We start from the raw sequence: 20345 nt of genomic DNA, 5'->3' as shown, positions 1-20345 counted from the left end.
ATTGAAACTTCATCTCTGAGAGGTATGCTGTCTAGCCACAGCCCTGGGCTGAGGATGGAATTCATCAGGTTTATGTTGATGACCTCTGTGTTTGAGCAAGTGCCTCACGCCTCTTCTGCCTCTGTCATTCTCCCTCTCTTTCTCTCTCTCTCTCTCTGTTTCTCTCTCTCTAAACAGATGACAATAGTGAGAGTGAGAGCGACTCTGACGACAGGTTTAAAGGTGAGAAGTTAGCCCATGTCACTCAAAGGTCGCTCACTGCCATCCTTGTTCTTGTAAAGCTACAGTCTGCAAAGTCATGACCCTGGGATATTTAGCTATCTCACAGGTCAGAGTTATGGGAGATGTTTTAGCCAAGAGAGAATTCCAAAGACTAATTTAGGCAAATAACTTGAATTCAGCTTTTTTAGATTTCCTTGTGAGTATTGTTTACATGTCATATGAAGGTAATATGAGCTTGATTTTGTAGTTTGTAATGGTAACATTAGATGAATGTTGTTGAAAAATGAGAACTGGATTTGACAGGATTCTGGAGTCAGAGAACAGTTGTGGTCCAAGATGATCAGCTGTGTGTGTGTGTGTGTGTGTGTGTGTGTGTGTGTGTATGTGTGTGATGCTGTTCCTGTGTCTCTCAGCACACACGCAGAGGCTTCTGAAGCTCCAGTCCATGCTGCGGCGGGCTCCCAGCTATCGCACCCTGGAGCTGCAGCTCTTGGAGTGGCAGGAGCGGGAGCTGTTTGAGTACTTTGTGGTGGTTTCCCTCAAGAAGAAGCCCACCAAGAACTCCTACACCCCTGAGGTTACCTACCAGTTCCCCAAGGTGAGCACCATCGCGCTCCACAATTGATAGCTGAAGGAGTTGCGGATCGACTGGGGCAGGCTTAGACTCTCTAACCAACAGGGGTTCTTTCTGAGGCTAATCATCATCATTTAAACCAAGACCTTGTAAATGTTGTTTGTTTTTTCTAACCAGGTCTGTTTCTCGTCTGGGAAATCAGTCCATGGTGTATACAGAACTATTTTAATTTCTCTCTCAGGTCTATAAATAGGGTCAGGGCAACATATAGAGCCCTGGTCCTTTTTATTTTGGAGTGAATTATTACTAGCTCCCACTGAAATGTAGAAAAAGCTGAGTGGCTTTTGATTTATGGTTGTTAATGACCCTTGCTGATGCTGGCCCGACGTCAGTGAGAGTTAAAATTGGTCCCGCGGTGGGTGAAAAAGGCCATGTTCTAGTGAGGCTGAAAGAGCTTGTGTCATTCTCTGGCTGTCATTATGCATGCACTGCTCAAAGCTCAGATCTGATGATAGCACTGTGACCGTTCTCTGCCATCCTATTTAGGGCAGAGGTGGGGTGGGGTTAGGGGCTTGTGGGTGGTGACTTATTGTCATTAAGTGCTGTAACCAGGAAACCGTTGCCATGGCAGTTAAGTGTTTAGTTACTCAGAGATGGCTTTTTAAGTTATTCAAGATTTGGTTAAGCGATTGAGCCCCGGGGGAGGCCGAGGTATGTCGGTGTCCGGCCAACAGGAGGTCGGGCCCAATGACGTCTTCGAGCCAGGAAAGGACAGACAGTGGAGAGAGTGTGTGTTTGTTCTGCGGTGGGAAAGAGAGGTTTGTGGTCTTATCTGAGCCATGAATGAGCGGTTGGAAGAGGAGCAGGATATTTATAAAGCCCTACCCTCACCAATGGAGCCGTCCTTGGGCAACATGGAAAGACACACAGAGAACCTCTATAAACCTCTATACATGCTGGAAGAGCAAGAGGTGAAGACCTCCAGCTCCAAACCCATCAACTCTGCCCTGACATGCTATCTCTCTCTCTCTCCCTCTCTTCCTCTCTCTCTCTTCTCTCTCTCTCTCTCTCTCTCTCTCTCTCTCTCTCTCCCTCTCTCTGTCTCTCTTTGTCTCTCTCTCTCTCTCCTCTCACAGCTAGAGAGGCCCACCAAGCAGATGCGGGAGGCTGAGCAGAGACTCAAAGCCATCCCTCAGTTCTGCTTCCCAGATGCCAAAGACTGGACTCCTGTGGCCGAATACAGCAGGTAGAGAGAACAGAACTCAACACACACTCAGTGACCCCTCAGCCTCTCTACTTTCCCTCTCTCTCTCTCTCCCTCCCTCCCTCTCTCTCTCTCTCCCTCCCTGTCTGTTTCCCTCATTCCCTCACCCCCACCCCCACCCTCCATCCCTCTTCTAAAGTCCAGACTTCTTCCCACTCCCAGCCCTCAGATGGAGCGCTTCCTGAGCCGGGACGCACACACAGGCCCCCATAGCCATTAACCAACCCAATTTGTTTCCGTCATATCTGAAAGAATTTACATTGAGCATTTGGTTTACATTGGATTTACACATGCACAGGTTAGCCGGCACTCAGGAAATGCCTCGGGGCAGCGGAACACGTTTCCAGCTCGGCCCCAACCTCGGCCCGGACCCTCCAGGAAGGCTCCACCTGTGTGTAATTGTCTCTGCCTAATAACTCACAAGTGGAGTGTGAGGAATGAACAGCCAGTGCCTCAGTGCTGGGGGCCAGGAACCAGGGGTACCTCAGGGCTCCCTCAGAGCAGGGCCTCATCACTTTAGGCTTCAATCAGACTGAAGGAAAGCTAATGTGTCGCGCCATACGCACTGCAGTCATGCAAGTGCCAAAGTGCCGAAATGGCAAAAAAAGATGTTCTTTGTGGAAATCAACTTTGCTTGAAATCATAGCAAGTGACACTGAGGATCAAGACAGAGATACTGTCTTGTGCGGGCACAGATGAGAAGAGAAAAGCTTCAAATGAACTTGAATGTAAATAAATTAGTGCTGTGGGACATCATAGGGTGTCATGTCATTCAATGCGGTAGGTCAACATCAGAGATGGCATGACATCAGGCAGGCGAGTTGACCGGCGTGAGTGGCTCATGTGTTATTTCAGCTGTGGGAGGATGCTGTATCTCCCTGGGCTGAGCCACGCTGCTCTCATTAACCGAGCGGAGGGAACATGGCCTCCCAGGGCAGGAGCTTTGATCACTGCTCTGATGATCTCAATGCTAGTGTGTGATTAAGTAATTGTGTGTGTTTACGTGTGTGTGTGTTTCTGTGCGTGCGTGTGTGTGTGTGTGTGTCTTTTTTTTACAGTGAGACCTTCTCCTTCATGCTCACTGGAGAGGATGGCAGCCGGCGGTTTGGCTACTGCAGGCGTCTCTTGGTAAGTCTACTGACTTGGTCACCGTCATCACTGCAGGGTGGGGTGAGGGTGAGGGAGGGAGGGAAGTTTGATGGCCTTTACACATGCTTTAGCCGCGCTTGTGTAATGGCCCCTAACATGCGTTAGTCGTGGTTGTCTTTTCCGTGTCCAACCCCACAGGTTGCATCACAGAGGTGCTGGTGTGGTGTGTTAATTACAGAGCGAGAGGGTGAATGTAAATGGGGTTTTAATGGCTGACCAGCCGTCTGCGTGCAAGAGAAGGAGTTTGGTTATTTCGTCCCCTGGTCCAAGGGGTGGGCGGGCGGGTGGGTGGGGTGGGGGATGGGGACTGCTTGTAAACACAACTCTTGTTTTAATGAGACTTTCTCAGGGAAAAGACTGGAAGAAAAGAAACCATGACATGTTTGTTATGTGGAGAATGAAACTCTGCTCTATATTTTGTCTGGCTTTTGAAGTTTTTCTTTTTTTTCCCCTTTCTCAAATGTCAAATCCGTGCTTTTGGCAAGCTCTGGGTTCACTCCTCTCCTGTATGGTATTATGTTCTGCAGCATGACAAAAAAGAGAAGGCCTCAGCTTCATCTGTCTCTCTCTCTCTCTCTCCCTCTCTCTCTGTCGTCCTGCGTGTGCCCATTTTTAAAGTGTGTACACGGCCCCTTTGTGTTGTATAGTGTGTATTTTGATACGGTTGTAGTGTTCTCTGGCTATGACAGAGTGTGTGTGTGTGGGGAAGGTTTGGTGGAGGGTGCTGCAGTGCTCTGGTGTAGCCTAGCCTGGCTCGTTGGCGCTGGAAGGTATTAAATAGCTTTCCTGATGACTGGGGAGAGTGAGGGAGTGAGAGGGCGCCTGCACTCCTCTGTCCGCTCACTACTCACTGCACTGTGCTGCGCTGCTCCTTGCCTGGAGGAAGTCCAAGGGCTGGCATGTGGAGAGCATTCCTAAGGATTTTAACCAAGCTCCGCATGCTTGATTTAATCATCCATTTGGAAAAAGCAGTGGAAGAAAATTGCATACCTAATATGGACAAGTGGATTGGGTATTGTGTGTGTGTGTGTGTGTGTGTGTGTGTGTGTGTGTGTCTGAGATGTGTGTGAGAGAGTGAGAGAGAATGAGAGTTTGTGAGTGTGTGTGTGTGTGTGTGTGTGAGAGAGAGAGAGAGAGAGAGAGAGAGAGAGAATGAGAATGTGTGAGTGTGTGTGCACTCATGCATTTGCCTGTGCCAGTGTAGTTGTGTGTGAACATGTCTGAATGTGTGTGTGTCTGTGTGTGTGTGCACTCTGCAAGGTCTGTGATTGTTTAGTGGGCAGAATGTGGTTAATCATTAATGCTCTGTGTGCACCTGTGTTTAGTTAACAGTGGGAAGTGTCCCAACGGATTTGAAACCTTCACATGCATAAGGCTGCAAACAGATTATTATCTTTCTAATTTAGGCTACAGCAGAAAAAAAATGTGTTTATAGTTTAGAAGCTCTTATTGAAAACAGTTGCTACATGCTATCAGTCATTTTTTAATAGGATTATTTCATCAGTATACCTGATGACTGACAGTCATCACCCACTACTTTCAAAAGAAAACCTTAAGCGAAATATGAAGTGAAATTGTAGCCGTACTAATGCAGAAACCATTCAGCACCTTTCACCTATGTCTGTGGACTGATTTCGGAGGCGCATGAGTCACAGACGAGTGTGTCCTTCACTCGGCTCATGTCGTCACTCAGGATTAGGACACACACCTGTGCCTTGTGATATATCTTGTGAAGTGTCTGTCTTGCCACAATGGCCCCTGGACTTTCCCAGAGTCAGAGGTGTGCCTCATTATTCCTCTCTCACTCCCTCTCTTCCTCTCTCCATCTCTCCCTGTGCAGCCGAGCGGAAAGGGGCCTCGCCTGCCAGAGGTCTACTGCGTCATCAGCAGGCTGGGCTGTTTCGACCTGTTCTCCAAGGTGAGCTCATCTCCCAGTCTCTTACCTGTCTCTTACCGTTACCGTGCTGGCACGCCTTCCTGGCTTCGGCACGGCGATGCCGCCACATGTTATCACCGCCTAGATCCTTCAGCTAGAGAGGGAGGAGATAGGGGTGGAGAAGGGAAGGGTGGGAATATGATGGTGCGCTGGGTCTTACTGAAGTCTTGCTAGTGGTGGTAGCCAGAGGCCCATTGTCCAAGTCTTTGACCATAAAGCCCTTTAAAGGACTACAACAACACACTTTACTATGATTCTCCACACTAATTGTCTCCTTCACTTACACCTTGCTGGTTGGAACAGGCAACAGAGAGGGCTTTGTGCTCCTGAGCGGAGCAAAGTTTGTGGCTTTGCCTCCACGGAGCCGGCTTTGGGAAGAGCACAGCGCACTCTCTCATGACAGGCAAGCACACCCAGAGGATGGAGAGAGAGAGAGAGAGAGAGAGAGAGAGAGAGAGAGAGAGAGAGAGAAAAGAGAGAAAAGAGAGAAAAGAAGAGACTGTGAGAGTAATAAAAGAAAATGGCAGAGGAGAGGGAGTGAGAGTGATTTACAGTCTGTCTTGAGAGAAAATTAGAAACGAAGAGGGAGGAAAATTGATTATACGAGGGAAGATGAAACCCAGCAGATGAAAAAAAGAAATGTGAGGCTGATATTTTACACTGAGATTTGCAAGTCCAGCTCGACGGCCTGCCTTTGTTGTGCTGGCCTCCTCATTTTAAGGGCCTGTGAAAGAGGAGAGATGAGAAAAGTGATCTGAAATGGACGAAAGAGACATTCTTTTCTTAAAGCCTTTCAAAACCTTCCCTAATTAACATGACAGAACAGGGGCGTTTTTGGAGGGTTCTCATTTCACTGGCGCAGCATGTGTGTAAGTGTGTGTGTGTGTGTGTGTGTGTGTGTGTGTGTGTGTGTGTGTGTGTGTGTGTGAGATGGATAGTGTGTATGAGAGAGAATGAGAATGTGCTAGAAAAAAAGAGGAAAGGGAGAGAGAGAGAGAAAGAGAGAGAGGTGGAACTGAGTGGAGGGGAATGGAATGGACTGGAATAAAGGGAAGATGATATCATGTGACCCGTAATGTGAATTTTCTCTCCAATTACCTTTCCAGACGTCAGGGCCTTAACACACACACACACACACACACACACACACACACACACACCAACATATTCACATACTCTCAGCTGAATGGTGAGCAGGGTGGGATTTTCCTGTGGTGTGTCAGCACACCTCACCCCATCCAGCACTCTCTCTCTCTCTCTCTCTCACACACACACACACACACACACACACACACACACACACACAGCCTCTCTGACCCCCTGATTTAGCAGCTAACACCATTAGGATGCAAGACACCAAGAACCAACCTGAAATTGTGTCTGTTTGTGTGTGTGTATGTGTGTGTGTACATTTCTGCGTGTGTGTGTGTGTGTGTGTGTGTGTGTGTGTGTGTGTGTAAAAGTGAGAAAGTGGGGGAGCTTTCATTCAGTAGCTTATAACTACTTCAGTATGTGTGACAAAAGATCTGTCTGTCTGGCGAAACCTAACTCAAGTCCCTCCTGTGATATAGTGGGTATTCCACTGCTTCCATTCTGAGTGGCTAGATGTGTAGTACTGTACTAGTAGATGATGGTGACCTCCCAATCTCCCCGTCTTGCCCCCTCTGTGTGCGGGGCAGATCCTGGATGAGGTCGAGCGGCGTCGTGGCATCTCGGCCGCTCTGGTCTACCCCTTCATGAGGAGCCTGATGGAGTCGCCCTTCCCCGCACCCGGGAAGACTATCAAGGTCAAGACCTTCCTGCCTGGAGCAGGGAATGAGGTCAGAATACACCTTATACAGGAGGCTTATACCACACCCCTCACAGTCACACATTTCACTGGAGATGGTTTTGGTTGAGCAGCTTTCTGACCCTACGGACTCAAGTCTGAATGGGAAAGCTCAGAGTGATATTTGTATATTCACAAGTGTGTGTCTGTGTGTGTGTGTGTGTGTGTGTCTGTGTGTCTGTGTGTGTGTGTCTGCAGGTGATTGAGTTGCGGCGGCCGATGGACTCTCGTCTGGAGCACGTGGACTTTGACAGCTTGTTCAGCTGCCTGAGTGCGAGGCAGGTGGTGCGCGTCTTCGCCTCCCTGCTGCTGGAGCGCAGGGTCATCTTTGTGGCCGAAAAACTCAGGTACGAATGTGTGGTCACCTTTGTGGCCGAAAAACTCAGGTTTGAATTTGTGGTCATCTTTGTGGCGAAAAACTCAAGTATACTGTAAGTGTGTGGTCGAAAAACTCAAGTACAAGTGTGTGGTTATCTTTGTGGTCGTCTCTGATATGTGGTGGTGCAAACATGATGATCTTTGTTTGAATTCGTCACATCTCATTTTGCCTACGATTCAAAAGCTGGGAATTGTGTTGGTTTTACACAGTCCTATATGTTTGGATTAATATAGGCCTATGTATGAATGCCTATTCTCTACAGCCGAAATGAAACCTTCACCATGATACTGCAAGTGACTCCACTCTCCGAAATAAGACATACAAGTAGCTGTGCATTGTGCCGTCTCTAAAGAACTGTCTGTTTGGAGTCCCGTTGACCAGTGTTTCTCTTCTGTCCCCTCTTCTGTCCGAGGAAAAGAGAGAACACATCTGTGTGTGATCTGGCCATTGTTACCATGAATACCCACTGAGCAGTCGATTTAAATTTCGGAACATACAGTACATAGGCTAAATTGTGGGTGCTATTTATAAATTGAAGCTGCACTTTGCTGGAGCAGACTGCAGCTCATAGCCATAAATGGTCAAATCACCTCCCAGAATGCTGGGTGCTTATGGAGCACAGTGGCCACCGCGAGCAGCTATTCCTGTCTAGAGTTACAGCAGATGTTCCCAATAATCCTCCTCCTCCTCAGTTAGCACTAATGGCCAGTGGCACTTCCCTTTGTTCCTGCACTCACTCAGAGCCCGTACAAACAGCATCTGTCTCTGCTGAGAGCAGCGCTTCGTCTCCGGGCCACAGAGCCTTTTTCCCCCTGTGAATGATGGAGCTCACTGGAGCTGTGGTTCCACTGTTTTTGCGCCCTGCCTCTTCTCTGAATTGAGTTCCGTTATTTTTTTTTTTTACTTAGTCATAATCGCAGTCTTGCTCTGGACGAGAGGGTCAGCCACAACTCCCAAGCGATAAATTAGGGACAGCCCAAAATCCTCAATGGCATATTTACCAGGATGCATGGGGATCACCGCGGAGCTGCCAGTGCATTTTTTGGCTCTGCAGATGCCCGTATGGCAGGCTGGGTTCGCTGTCCGCAGCGCTTGTCATCCGCCCAACCAGCCTGCTAATAGCAGCCTTTCGCTGTGGTTTTCCCCTCACAGTAGTACAGTAGACGCACACACACACACACACACACACACACACACACACACACACACACACACACACACACACACATGGAGCTGCTAAATCAATCAGGAGAAACCATCTTTCCCCAAGCGGCCGCACCCTCCTCTGCTCCTGTGCCCAGTCCGCGGGCGAAAGCGAAACTCCTTCCCTGCCCCCTGCGAGGGTCCGCCTGCCTGCTTGCCCGCTGGGACGCAGAAGTGGGTCAGCGCTGTGCCAGGGGCCTGTCCCAAGCCACCGGACCGGGGTGGATAAGACGGACAGGTCCCCAGGGGCCCTCGGGCGGTCACGGAACCCTGCGGGGCCAGCGACGGGTCGTTAGCGAGCGGGTATTTGTGAAATGCTAATCTCCAGAAATCAAGAGGACAGTTTAAACAAACAGCAGCAGGGGACCTGGGGCGGACTGTGACGAAGAGAGGAAAGAATGCACTTCCTGTGTGTGTGTGTTTGTGTGTGTGTGTCTGTGTGTTTGTGTGTGCGAGTGAGCGTGTTTGTGTGTTTTTGTAAGTGTATGTGATTCCCTTGTCTGATCTGTGGACTCCCTGTAACTGCTTGACTAATAGAGGCATTTGCACTCCCAGTGTGCAGAATTGCAGTGCAGTCAGGGCAGCTACTAAGCTTGTGTTCTTTTCCTTCATCTCTCTAAAGATGGATGCTGCGGTGAGTAGCGTGTACTGACAGTCAAGTTAGCATAAATAACTTCATTACTGACAGCCTTCTCTGACATTAATGGAACATTTATTATTTCTTATTCTGTCTTTATTGACATATGATTTATATGATATCTAGTGCCCTGTTGGGACTGTTGAAAGCATTTAGCCTCTTTTGAAAAGGTCAAAAAAAACTGTTTCTCTCCGAGGATTACATTCAGGAAATGAGCCCAGCCCTCCTTTGTTGTTGGCGGTCCGCACTGTTCCTTTGACAGCCTGCTGTAGAGCCAGAGTGGTGTCATCTCATCAGCTCCTGTAGAAAAGAGCCTTGGTTAGTGGAACTCTGTGGTAATCATATTGTAACCCTAACCCACACCCACACCCACACCCTGATGGCTTGCACTGTTCCTCTGTCAGCCTGCTGGTGTCATCAGCTCCTGTGGAAAAGGGCCTTGGTCTGTGGTAACTGATTACCCTAACCCTTACTGTACTGTTCCTCTGTAAGCCTGCTGTCAGTGGGCCAGAGTGGTGTCATTAGCTCCTGTGGAAAAGGGCCTTGGCTGGAGTAACCCTGTGGTAGCCCTAACCCTAGTTAATCTTAGGGTAACCCTATCCCTAACCCTGGGGTAACCCTATCCCTAACCCTAGGTCAACCCTATGCCTCACCCTGACGCCTCGTACTGTACTATGGAAGTGTGGTGTCACCAGCTCCTGTGGAAAAGGGCCTTAGTCCCTGGAGCTTATTCCCACTCCTAGGTAGAGCTGAGGCTTGCCATTGGTCTGTGTGTCCTGAGTGAAGCTACTGCCCTCCCTAACTGTCAGTTAGTCAGTTGGCCTCTCCTCTGCAAAACAGGATAGGTGGAGGGCTGCTGGCGTCCCACAGGCAGGCTGGTACGGGGTGTTGACCTGGGTGGGCTGGCGAGCAGTGGGGCTTGTTTTGGTGAGGGGCCGGGCCTGGGGTCCAGCTGTCCCGTGCGCCAGCGCTACCACGGGTCCCGGGGGAGGCGGTGCTGCGGTCCAATCCCACAGTGCTCTGCCAGGGGATGATGATCTATGACCCGGTGGGCACCGCTTAATGTATATTTTCTGCTTTTATTAGGATCAGACAGAAAGAAAACACAGCCTTTTCTTACACCATTTAACTGATGTCAACATAACAGGTCTGTTCCTGCCCACTGGTTCCCTGTGGTTGGACTTGGATCCTATGCGTGTGTATGTCTCTGTCTGTTTTTGTGTGTGTGTGTGTGTGTGTGTGTCTGTGTCTGTGTCTGTGTGTGTGTCTGTGTGTTTGTGTCTGTGTTTGTGTGTGTACCACCGAAACTGGCTACTCATGGTGCAAGCTGGACGAGCTCCATCAGGCATGTATAGTAATTGGCCAACATCATGACATCAAACATCGCGCCAGACAGTTGCACTTACCCTCAGTCATGCCGCTGACTCAAGACTAGTGTGGGCAGGAAAAACATCTTTGATGCCCTAATGAAATCAATCTCTCATTAACTAGGTCATGCTGTAGCTGCCTATAACTCAATCTGACTTCCCAAACATCAGACAAGCCTCCCCCGCTTACAAACAGCACATGGCAGGAGAGTTCTAATGCTTTAACGGGAGTTGGGGGCGATGATGACAAGGAAGGGTTCAAATCTGACACACACGTTCACCGGTTTGGAATGCCGTTTCCTTCTGCCTTTGTGTGTGTGTGTGTGTGTGTGTGTGTGTGTGTGTGTTGTCAGAAAATCTGACACACACGTTCACCGGTTTGGAATGCCGTTTCCTTCTGCCTTTGTGTGTGTGTGTGTGTGTGTGTGTGTGTGTGTGTGTGTGTGTGTGTGTGTGTGTGTGTGTGTGTGTGTGTGTGTGTGTGTTGTCAGAAGGAGCTATCTGTGGGTGTGGGTGATAGAAAGACTTTGCCTTCAGAACACAAACAGACTTCTGCTCAGTCCAAGAGCAAGCCATGAGGGATTCTATTACAGTGGTGCTCCAATAAGAGAATGTTGCCATTGTGTGTCTTTCTCTTTTTTTGGCAAGAGCCCACAGAGAAAATGGGGAGGAAGAGAAGGTGTGGAGGGAGAGAGGGAGGGAGGGAGATAGAGGGGAGGGGTGAGAGTGAATGAGAAGGACTGGATTTCCATATTAGCTGTTCTCATGATCACAAAGAATTAATCAACCCCCGGAGGGCCTGTGGCTGCCTTGCCATGCTGCGTTTCGCAAAGCAAAGCCCGACTGTGTCCTATCTGGGCTACAACAAACTCCCTTTTGTGAAAATACATGGGAAACAAGTCCTGGCCCTCTTGGTGAAAAAGTGAAGTAGCACTGTTTCAGTGTTTCCATATGGGCTGCATAAGCTAGATGGGCTATTTTGTTACCAGTCCACTACAAGCACAGGATGTGCTGCAAATGGAACTAGCGCCGGTGACTCCCTATCAAAGCCTGAGCTGTGTTGTGAGAAACGGACATCTGACCGAGGCAATAAGGCGAGAAAGCGATCCCTAGCAGGTTCCCCGTGTCCTGTAACATCTGCGCTGAGCAGGTCCGCATGTGGAAACATGTGTAAGGGGCCTCTGCGGAGCGTCCAAATGATATTCCAGGCTTTTCCAGCGGCAGCTGACATTCCCATTACTGTAGCGCACCACTCCGGGCCCCTGACAACATCGACGCGGCCCTCGGGAATCATCCGAGGCTTCGATTTGTCCAGAGCGGCAGATCGTATCGGAACGTGTGCGAGTCGGCTCAGAAGGGAGCCGTCCATTCTCACGCACGGAGTTCTGCTTCCTGTGCGGCCGCCAGGGAACCGCGGAGGGAGAGGATCAGGGGTGCGGTTGCCGCGGCGCTGGGTTGAGTTGCTTGAGATCCTTTCAGTCAGGAAGTGTGGGAAAGCTATTTGAGCCTCACCTGGATCCAGAACATTCTGCCCGGTTGGTCAGACGTACTGTAATAACTCACTCACGTCCACTCTTCATCCATCAGACTCGTACCACACAGGAGTCTGGATCAATTCCGTGCCCAGAATCACAGACAGGGCTGCGTGCGGTTCAGAGAAACATAACACTGGATTGACATCCTAATGTTTACACACGTGCTACATGTGGATGTGTGTGTGTGTGTGTGTGTGTGTGTGTGTGTGTGTGAATGTAGTCAGTGATTAGGCTAAAAAGGGTTATCTCCAGTTGCAGTAGTCTTCTCTGGCTTCCTGACTCCCCAGCTGTGACATTGACCTGGCCTGGCAGAGAGGAAGAGCTCTTCTCTAAAATTTGGCCCCTGTGTGGCCTACTGTCTTTCCGTTTTTCTTTCAATTTTCTTCCTTTTTTTTTTTTTTTCTCTCTCTCTCTCTCTCTCTCTGCCACACAAACACAAACACTTGTGACCTTCATGTGAGTCCATCACTGTGTGTGTCTCTGATGAGAAATTCTCCATAACCTGATTCCCGATCTCTCCTTCTCTCTTCTTGGCATCCAGACACAGTGGACACAGTATGACCTCAGATTCCAATCAGGCCTCGGTTTCACTGTTTACCCCACAATGTTTAGACTCAGGAAAGAGAATGGATTATCCCCATCTCAAATCAACCGCCAAGGCCAGGAAATGGCTGGAGCTTCACCAAACAGGCGGGCTTTTACACAGCAACGCAGCTAGCACTCCTTGTGTGTAACCACACTAACGTTGGATTTCAGTGGAGAGGTGTTTAGGGATATGGTTCAGCTCTTCCAGCGTTTGGGCTTTTCCCGTGAGTGGAGGTATTTCCCTTCCGAAGGTGAAGTGTTAGTGTGATTGTGTCACTATCAGCTGTCAGGATCTGGCTGTCTGGCCTGTGGCTAAGCTTTCCTAATCCACACTACTTTCACTGCGCTCACTCCCTGTTCCAACATGTCAACACTCCGGGCTAGGCCGAACTGGGCTGGCTCAGGAGCCGCCACTGTACTGTGCTGTGCTGTGCTGAGATGAGACGGCGCTGAGGTTGCAGCGGGCAGTGTGCAAACGGAGCTGGAATCCTGCAGGCTTTTGTTTTTGTTGATGCTACTGCTAATCTCCATAAATCTCCACTAGCCACGACAACTTTAGCCTTTGATTAACACCGACTTCCTGTAAGGAGGCTATGAAGCACTATCTGTCCCTCCCTCTCTTTCTCTCTCTCTCCCTCTCTCTCTGATTCTGTCTCTCCCTCTCTCTCTCTCTTTCTCTTTCTCAGAATAACCAGAAGCAAGTCTTAACTGAGTCGTTGTAGGAGTGGTTGCTGTGCTTCAGTAAGTGCAGTAATCACTGCTCCGCTGGGAATACGATACGGGATCGCTGCAGAGCCCTCCGGCTCCCAAATCTGCCGTTTTCCCCCCCCAACCAGAGACTCTCTCCCCTGCGTATTTTCATAAACTCCCTGTGACCTGCCATGTCACAGATAATGCCAGGACCAAAGACCTTGGTGTGAAAGCAAACAGCCCTATAGCTCATGTTGTTCAGTACGATGTGTCAGCACAAGGGCGACTGAGTCTGCGCTGCCACTGCCAGGTTCACAGAGAGCAAAGAGCCAGAGTTATATATTAGTGTGTGTGTATGTGTGTGTGTGTGTGTGTGTGTGTGTGTGTGTGTGTGTGTGTGTGTGTGTGTGTGTGTGTGTGTGTGTGTGAAAGAGAGAGGGGAGCCATGTCAGACATATAGTGAGTTTGTGTGTGTGTGTGTGTGTGTGTGTGTGTGTGTGTGTGTGTGTGTGTGTGTGTGTGTGTGTGTGAGAGAGAGAGGGGGGGGCATGTCAGGCATACAGTGTGTGAGAGAGAGAGAGAGAGAGAGAGAGAGAGAGAGAGAGAGAGAGAGAGAGAGAGAGAGTGTGTGTGTATGAGAGAGAGGGGGGAGCCATGTCAGACTCACAGTGCTCGGGCAGCATTTATCTCCAGTGCTGGTGTTTACATGCCATGTCTGATAGCTCGGTGCAGGCCTTGATCCACTCTAATTTAGCCCTCTGCACTCAGCATCTTTTCCTGGGGGTTTATTTTTGCTCTCTGTGTGTACACGAGTTGCACACTGAAGGAGAGGGGAGGGGGGCAGTGGGGGGTGGAGTTTGGGATGGGAGCGGGGGGGTAGGGGGGTTCACTGTCAACAAGCCGAGGACCGTGAGAAAGACAACATGCAACGTGCAACATTTTTAGTAGAAACCACAGCCATTCAACTTCAGCGGCTCCTCTTGACATCAAACACATGCGACACCATGGAACACTATGGAAGAGTGGTCTCGTCCAAACCTCACACACACACACACACACACACACACAAATATGAGGAAGAATGTAATGCCGAGGCAAGCTGGGCTTAATTAGTTGGTCTGCGAGTGTAATTTTATAAACATCAACATCAGCAGGTCTGAAAGCTCAGTTAGCAGTGCAAGGCACAAGCAATGTCCCTCATATGCTCATAAAATGGATTCCTTCCTGGCACTGTATGGAGTGCTGAATACAAGCATGTATTCTGTATTTTAGAAGAATACAAGAGCATGCTGTATATATGATGGACAGTCCTGGTGTGTCATCGAAAGTCCTGCTTTCACTCAATACTTGTTCTTTGTTGGGACTCTCAGCTCTGATTGTTGAGTCTAACAGCATTTTATATCAGGCCTCGTAAAGATCCATTAATCACAAGATCAATAATTCGGGAGCTGAAAAGAATCATGTTATGTTAAAGAGTTAAAAGTTACGTTTCTGCACAGACAGCAGTAGCAACAGGCAGCACACTCAAGTACCAGTTGCAAGACAAAGGGCATCATTATGGTGCTGATGGATATATTGCCCTGTTGCTCCCCAAAGCCAGATGCCCTGAGTCAGATGACTGCTGCTGTTCTTGACTCTACCATTCCTCTGGCACAATTAGCTGTCGGAATCAAATGTCAAACAAACTTGTGTCGGCTGTGTTGATGTGTACAGTGTATTTTTTACAATACAATAACATATTTTGGCTTGAACTTTGAATCCAGACATTTGTTGTTGTTTGTATTTGTTTTGCACTCTTCCATGCAATATAAATAAGTTGTCAGTGCAGTAATGCACACCGGCTCACACATATGCATACCGTTGTCTGTTTAATGACCTATCAAAGGAGTCCTGTTGCTGAACTGGTATAGCAACACACCAACACCATAAAAGGACATCAGTTTGATTCCTAGGGATCACACATACAGTATAAAAATGTATCTGTCCTGTATATTGCTTTGCTGACCACTGGTCACTCACGGTCTCCCCACTTGTTGTGTCTACGTCTGCAGCACCTTGTCTAGCTGTGTGCATGCGGTGGTGGCCCTCCTGTACCCGTTCTCCTGGCAACACACCTTCATCCCTGTGCTGCCCGCCTCCATGGTGGACATCGTCTGCTGCCCGACGCCCTTCCTGGTCGGGCTCCTCTCCAGCTCCCTGCCCAAGCTCAAGGATCTGCCCGTGGAAGAGGTGAGCTACAGTACACCCTCACTTAGTCAGTTAGCCAGCCAGCCAGCCTTCCTCTGTCTGATTCAGGCCATATCTGCCCATTTCCTTCTGCTTTTTGTCTCTGTGTGTGTGTGTGTCTGGCTCACTGTTTCAACAGCGAATAACACACACACACACACACACACACACACACACACACACACACACACACACACACACACACACACACACAGGACGTGTGAGGACAAAGGACATCACAGTTTTCCAGACATTTGACAGAGTTGTTTTGCTAAATATCTTTCAGGAACACTGAACAGTAGTCAGGAAAATGTGAAATAGTTGTTTAAGTTCAAATAGGGCATAATGATGTCCAACCCCATCTGACATGTCAGAGTAGACGGAGAAGAGGAAGATGAGAGTGCCTGTCCTCCCACGGTTGATTATTATTATCATTATGCCATACAGCATGTCTGAAGTAGTCTCTGTAACGTTTCATAAAGTAGCCTCAGAAGTTCTCATTTCTCTGTGGCCTGCAGTCTTCCACTGAAGCAGATCAAATGTGACGAGCACGGGGCCGCATTTGGTGGAAATCATAAGATCTGCGCAGTGAGTGTCTGTGGCACAAGGGGCCCATCTGAAGGGAGGGTGCTGCCTTTAACTCGCGCGGCGCGGTGTGCCGTGCTGCCACAACAAGCCCGTCCACAGCAAAGGGCACCACTACAAAACATCTGGACAAATCACAATTTCATTGCAGAATGTTTTGTCCCATGCCCTCTAATTTTCAATTCGCAAAGTGTAAACACAAAGACAAAAGTCTGACCATTCCTTCCCGACTAGACACTGCTAGTTACAGTATAGTGTGTGCTTCTGTCCACTGAGCTGTCAGATCTGGGACCGAAATAGCCCCCGAACAATAGAGAAGTAATCACGGTTTTGAACAGAATTACATGTGGTGTTGTGCTGTCTGTTCCTCGAATTTCCAGCCCAAACTGTTTGAGGTCAGCTGAAGGGAAAAGCTACCATTACTGTGGCGGTCCACAGAGTGTTGGACTAGCTATACTGTGATTTTAAGAGCACAGTCAGGACGTTGACCCGATGTTTGTGTTCGGGTGTTTGTGTGGAGGAGAGGGAGTGATGGCTGATGATGATGAGGATCCATCTGTCATAATGCTGAGAGCTCCCCCCTTGGTTCCTAGAACTTTTCTTGGGTGGTATCGTATGTCTGGAGCCCAAGAAGACTAATCACTTGCATTAGTTCTTGCAGGAAATGTCGGTTGGTGTTTTTGGCTCAGGCACACTTGCTCTAATGTTATGCTGAGCCAGACAGTATGTGTGAAGAGAGTGTGTGGGTGCTCAAACAGGGTGTGTGTGTGTGTGTGTGTGTGTGTGTGTGTGATAGAGAGAGAGAGGTAGAGCATGTATGTGTGCGTGTGCGTGTGCGCGTGTGCATGCATGTTTGTGTGCATGTGTGAGTGTGTGTGTGTTTGTGCGTGTGTGAGTGTGTGTATGTTTGCGTGTGTGTGTACTGTGTGTTTGTGTGCCTGTTTGCACTGCTGTCAGGTCAATGCCAGCCAGGCCACAGTGTTTTGAACCCTGTCCCTGTTAAGGCGTTGGCACTTGAGCGGGCTTTGGCAGCAGACCCCGTCAGTTCCCTTTAAGAGCAGCACTTGGCCACAAACGCTGCAGTAAAGCCCAGTAGTATCAGTGGCCTGTGTCCCACTGCCAGCGTCAAATGCTTGTCATTTTTAACACAGTGTTTTAATGGCCTGTCAACAAACATCTGGTATAAATATTTATCTCGCTCATGTAGAGGTTTTCGGAGAAAAAATAAGTCCTCTAAGTAGTCCCCATTTATCAAATGGTCATATCTCATCATAAAAGTGACCATGTGAAACCAGTAATTACACTATCAGGGATATTTTAATGTTAAATACTGAAGACTGGATTTAACACAAAAACAATAGCTTGTGTTTTGATGGCTTATTGTGTGTTGTTGCTTGTTGTTGATGTGCAAAATGATTTGTCATGGCAGCTGGCTTGCGGTTTCTGAAGAGCTACGTTAATAACTGAGATAGGGATATGGTTGTACCATAATGCTTAAGTGCTGAGTAGTTGTTTGTATCGTGTATGTTGATGTTTGATGCAACACTGACGTTTGATGTGACTGTGTGTGTTTATACCTCTTTGATGATCATGTTGTTGTTACTCCGTTTTCTCAGGCTCTCATGGTGGACTTGGGGACAGACCGTTTCATCAGACAGGTGGAGTAGATTTCTTTATGTATACAATATATAGTGCTTGGACAGAAGTGCTAATCCAATTCAGCCAGAAGCCAGAACCAGACATTGAAGTATTGGAACTGCTTCATGTATGAAGTAATGGACACCATCCTGTTCTTCCACATCATTTTTGTACAGATGGACGATGAAGCCTCACTTTTACCGAGAAAACTGCAAGCTGCCCTCGAACAAGCTCTGGAGCAAAGGAATGACATCATCAATCAGGACTCTGACAGCGAATCAGATGAAGGTGAGAGTGATGGTCACCACCTTTATGTGAAATATTTTCAAACCATTCATCATAAAATAGCAATGACCATGTTTCAGCTTAAATACCTTTTATTGTGCTAGAAAAGCTCATATAAGCTATTGTCTGATGATCTGTGCTCAGCTTGCAAGTGGTCCCAACAGCAGGTGCAAGATAATGTTGTTAAAGCATGTTGTTACATAATTTTAACATAAGAAATGCCTTTTCTAATGCCTGCTCCCTGCTGTAATGTAGTGAGATCTCAGTGTAACACAGGTTGTCTGGCAGCTTGTTCATGTCTCTCTGACCTCTTGTCTGCTCCCTCCATATCCCAGAGTGCAACACTCTGAACAGCCTGGTGTCCGAGGCCTTCATCCGCTTCTTCCTGGAGACCATCGGCCATTACTCTCTGTTCATGACCCAGGGCGAGCGAGGTGAGCGCGCCTTCCAGCGTGAGGCCTTCCGCAAGTCTGTGGCCTCCAAGAGCATCCGCCGTTTCCTGGGTGTCTTCATGGAGTCCCAGATGTTTGCTGGCTTCATCCAAGACCGTGAGCTGAGAAAGAGTAGGGCGAAAGGTAGGACAACAGTCTCTCTCAAACCTCCATCATCTCAGTAGAGTGGAACACATAGTTCATATTTTTTTGACTTCTGCATTGCCCTGACAACTTGTCAACTTTTATATTATTGACAACTATTTTGGTAACAAGTTTTTGGTGATCAGTTTGTGTCACTTTTTTAGAGAAATAACTCAAAAATCTTTGATTTCAGCTTATTAAATTTCTATATTTCCAGCTTTATTTGATCTTCTATAAGAATAAACTAATTATTTGGCATGTGAACAAATCAAGACAAATTGAGGACATAACTTTGGGCTTTGGAAAACGCTGATTAACATTGTTTCACCTTTTTCTGACATTTCATCGATCAAACAACTAGTCGATTGATTGAGAGAGTAATCAACAGATTAATCGACTATGAAAATAACCGTTAGTTGCTGCCCAACTTACAACACAATTCATTTATCATGACAATCTGCCCAATCAAGTGTGTCTGCTGGTTAGCAGTGCCATCTAGTGGCTCAATGTAGAGTAGCATCAGAACTTTCAAGTTTCCCAGCAATACAAAGAGTTGTATAGAGTTTCACTTTTCTGGATGAATGCTGTGGGTCTTGTGGTTACATATTTTTACAAGTCTCTCTGTTGTGCAGGTCTGTTTGAGCAAAGAGTGGAGCAGTACTTGGAAGAGTTACCAGACACAGAGCAGAGTGGAGTCAATAAGTTCCTGAAAGGATTAGGTAAGAGACACAGCGCTGCAGAAGTACTGGTGGCAAAGGATTTAACTCTATGCTGTCTTTTGTGTTTCTCGATTTCATTCATATGGGGCCTTGTACATAGCACACACTAAGAGTCTACGCCATAAGACAATACTCCTTTGATTTCTTTTGTTATTTTCTAGGGAACAAAATGAAGTTCCTCCATAAAAAGAGCTGAGGGAGTCATTTGCTGAAGAAAAAAAGCTTCAATCCTGCTTTTGAAGACCTGAAGGACATCAAACAAACTGCTACAGAAACAGACTTTGTCGAATGCTCTTTGCCGCAGGAATTCATTACTTTATCTGGGCAATTTTGACGGACTATATTATTGTACCAGAATGAATGCCACCACAGGGCCAATGAATTACTTGACAACAGAAACTGCAAATTCACTGATAAGCCTACTTCGCATGGTAGATGCATAGCAGTTTCCCCCTTCGAGTTTACTTTCCGTGTCTAATCTTTGAATGAAAAGAATGATGTCAAACAAAAAGTATGCGCATTTGACCGTTGTACATATTTCACTGTAAATTGGCTGTGATAAACTCCGTGTAGTGTGTTATATTTAGGTACCATGTTTATGAACTAGTGTTTCAGTAGGATGGTACTGAGCAACTGTGCATTATCGTGTCTGAATAACCACTGACGGTGAGTTTGATATGTGCGTGTGTGTGTGGAGAGATGTGTAGAGCAGATGTACAGATGTCGAGATTAGTTTTATATTTAACGTTAGGGTTAACCTTTCATGGAAAGAAAATGTTGAAAGAGGATGCATCTTTAGAGGTTTTTGTACATGCATTAACATATGAAGAAAAGTATTGCTCAAGCCTTCCAATGCTTTATCAAATGTTTTAAAATAAAGCTTTTGAATTAAAACATTTAAAGACGTCCACAATTGTTACGTTTCAACACCCTTTCATCACATGCACT

The 20345-nt window shown here is 47.6% G+C and overlaps 1 protein-coding gene across 1 annotated transcript in view; it reads left to right on the top strand.

Moving 5' to 3' along the window:
* The window catches only part of dennd2b (DENN domain containing 2B), a gene marked incomplete in the record, with an annotated part of 43735 nt that extends 23442 nt beyond the window's left edge, over positions 1 to 20293 (top strand). The window contains 12 exon segments of the mRNA XM_048262364.1: positions 636 to 820; positions 1933 to 2042; positions 3119 to 3188; positions 5050 to 5127; positions 6825 to 6965; positions 7172 to 7320; positions 15421 to 15598; positions 17797 to 17838; positions 17995 to 18106; positions 18439 to 18678; positions 19311 to 19397; positions 19559 to 20293. Coding sequence (XP_048118321.1) covers positions 636 to 820; positions 1933 to 2042; positions 3119 to 3188; positions 5050 to 5127; positions 6825 to 6965; positions 7172 to 7320; positions 15421 to 15598; positions 17797 to 17838; positions 17995 to 18106; positions 18439 to 18678; positions 19311 to 19397; positions 19559 to 19593 — 1427 coding nt within the window.
* Between the last annotated feature and the right edge of the window lie 52 nt (positions 20294 to 20345).

The sequence above is a fragment of the Alosa alosa genome, chromosome 14, assembly GCF_017589495.1.
Source record: "Alosa alosa isolate M-15738 ecotype Scorff River chromosome 14, AALO_Geno_1.1, whole genome shotgun sequence".
NCBI classification, from domain to species: Eukaryota; Metazoa; Chordata; class Actinopteri; order Clupeiformes; family Clupeidae; genus Alosa; species Alosa alosa.
The sequence above is the reverse complement of the archived record's forward strand: the minus strand, read 5'-3'. Positions and strand labels throughout refer to the sequence as shown.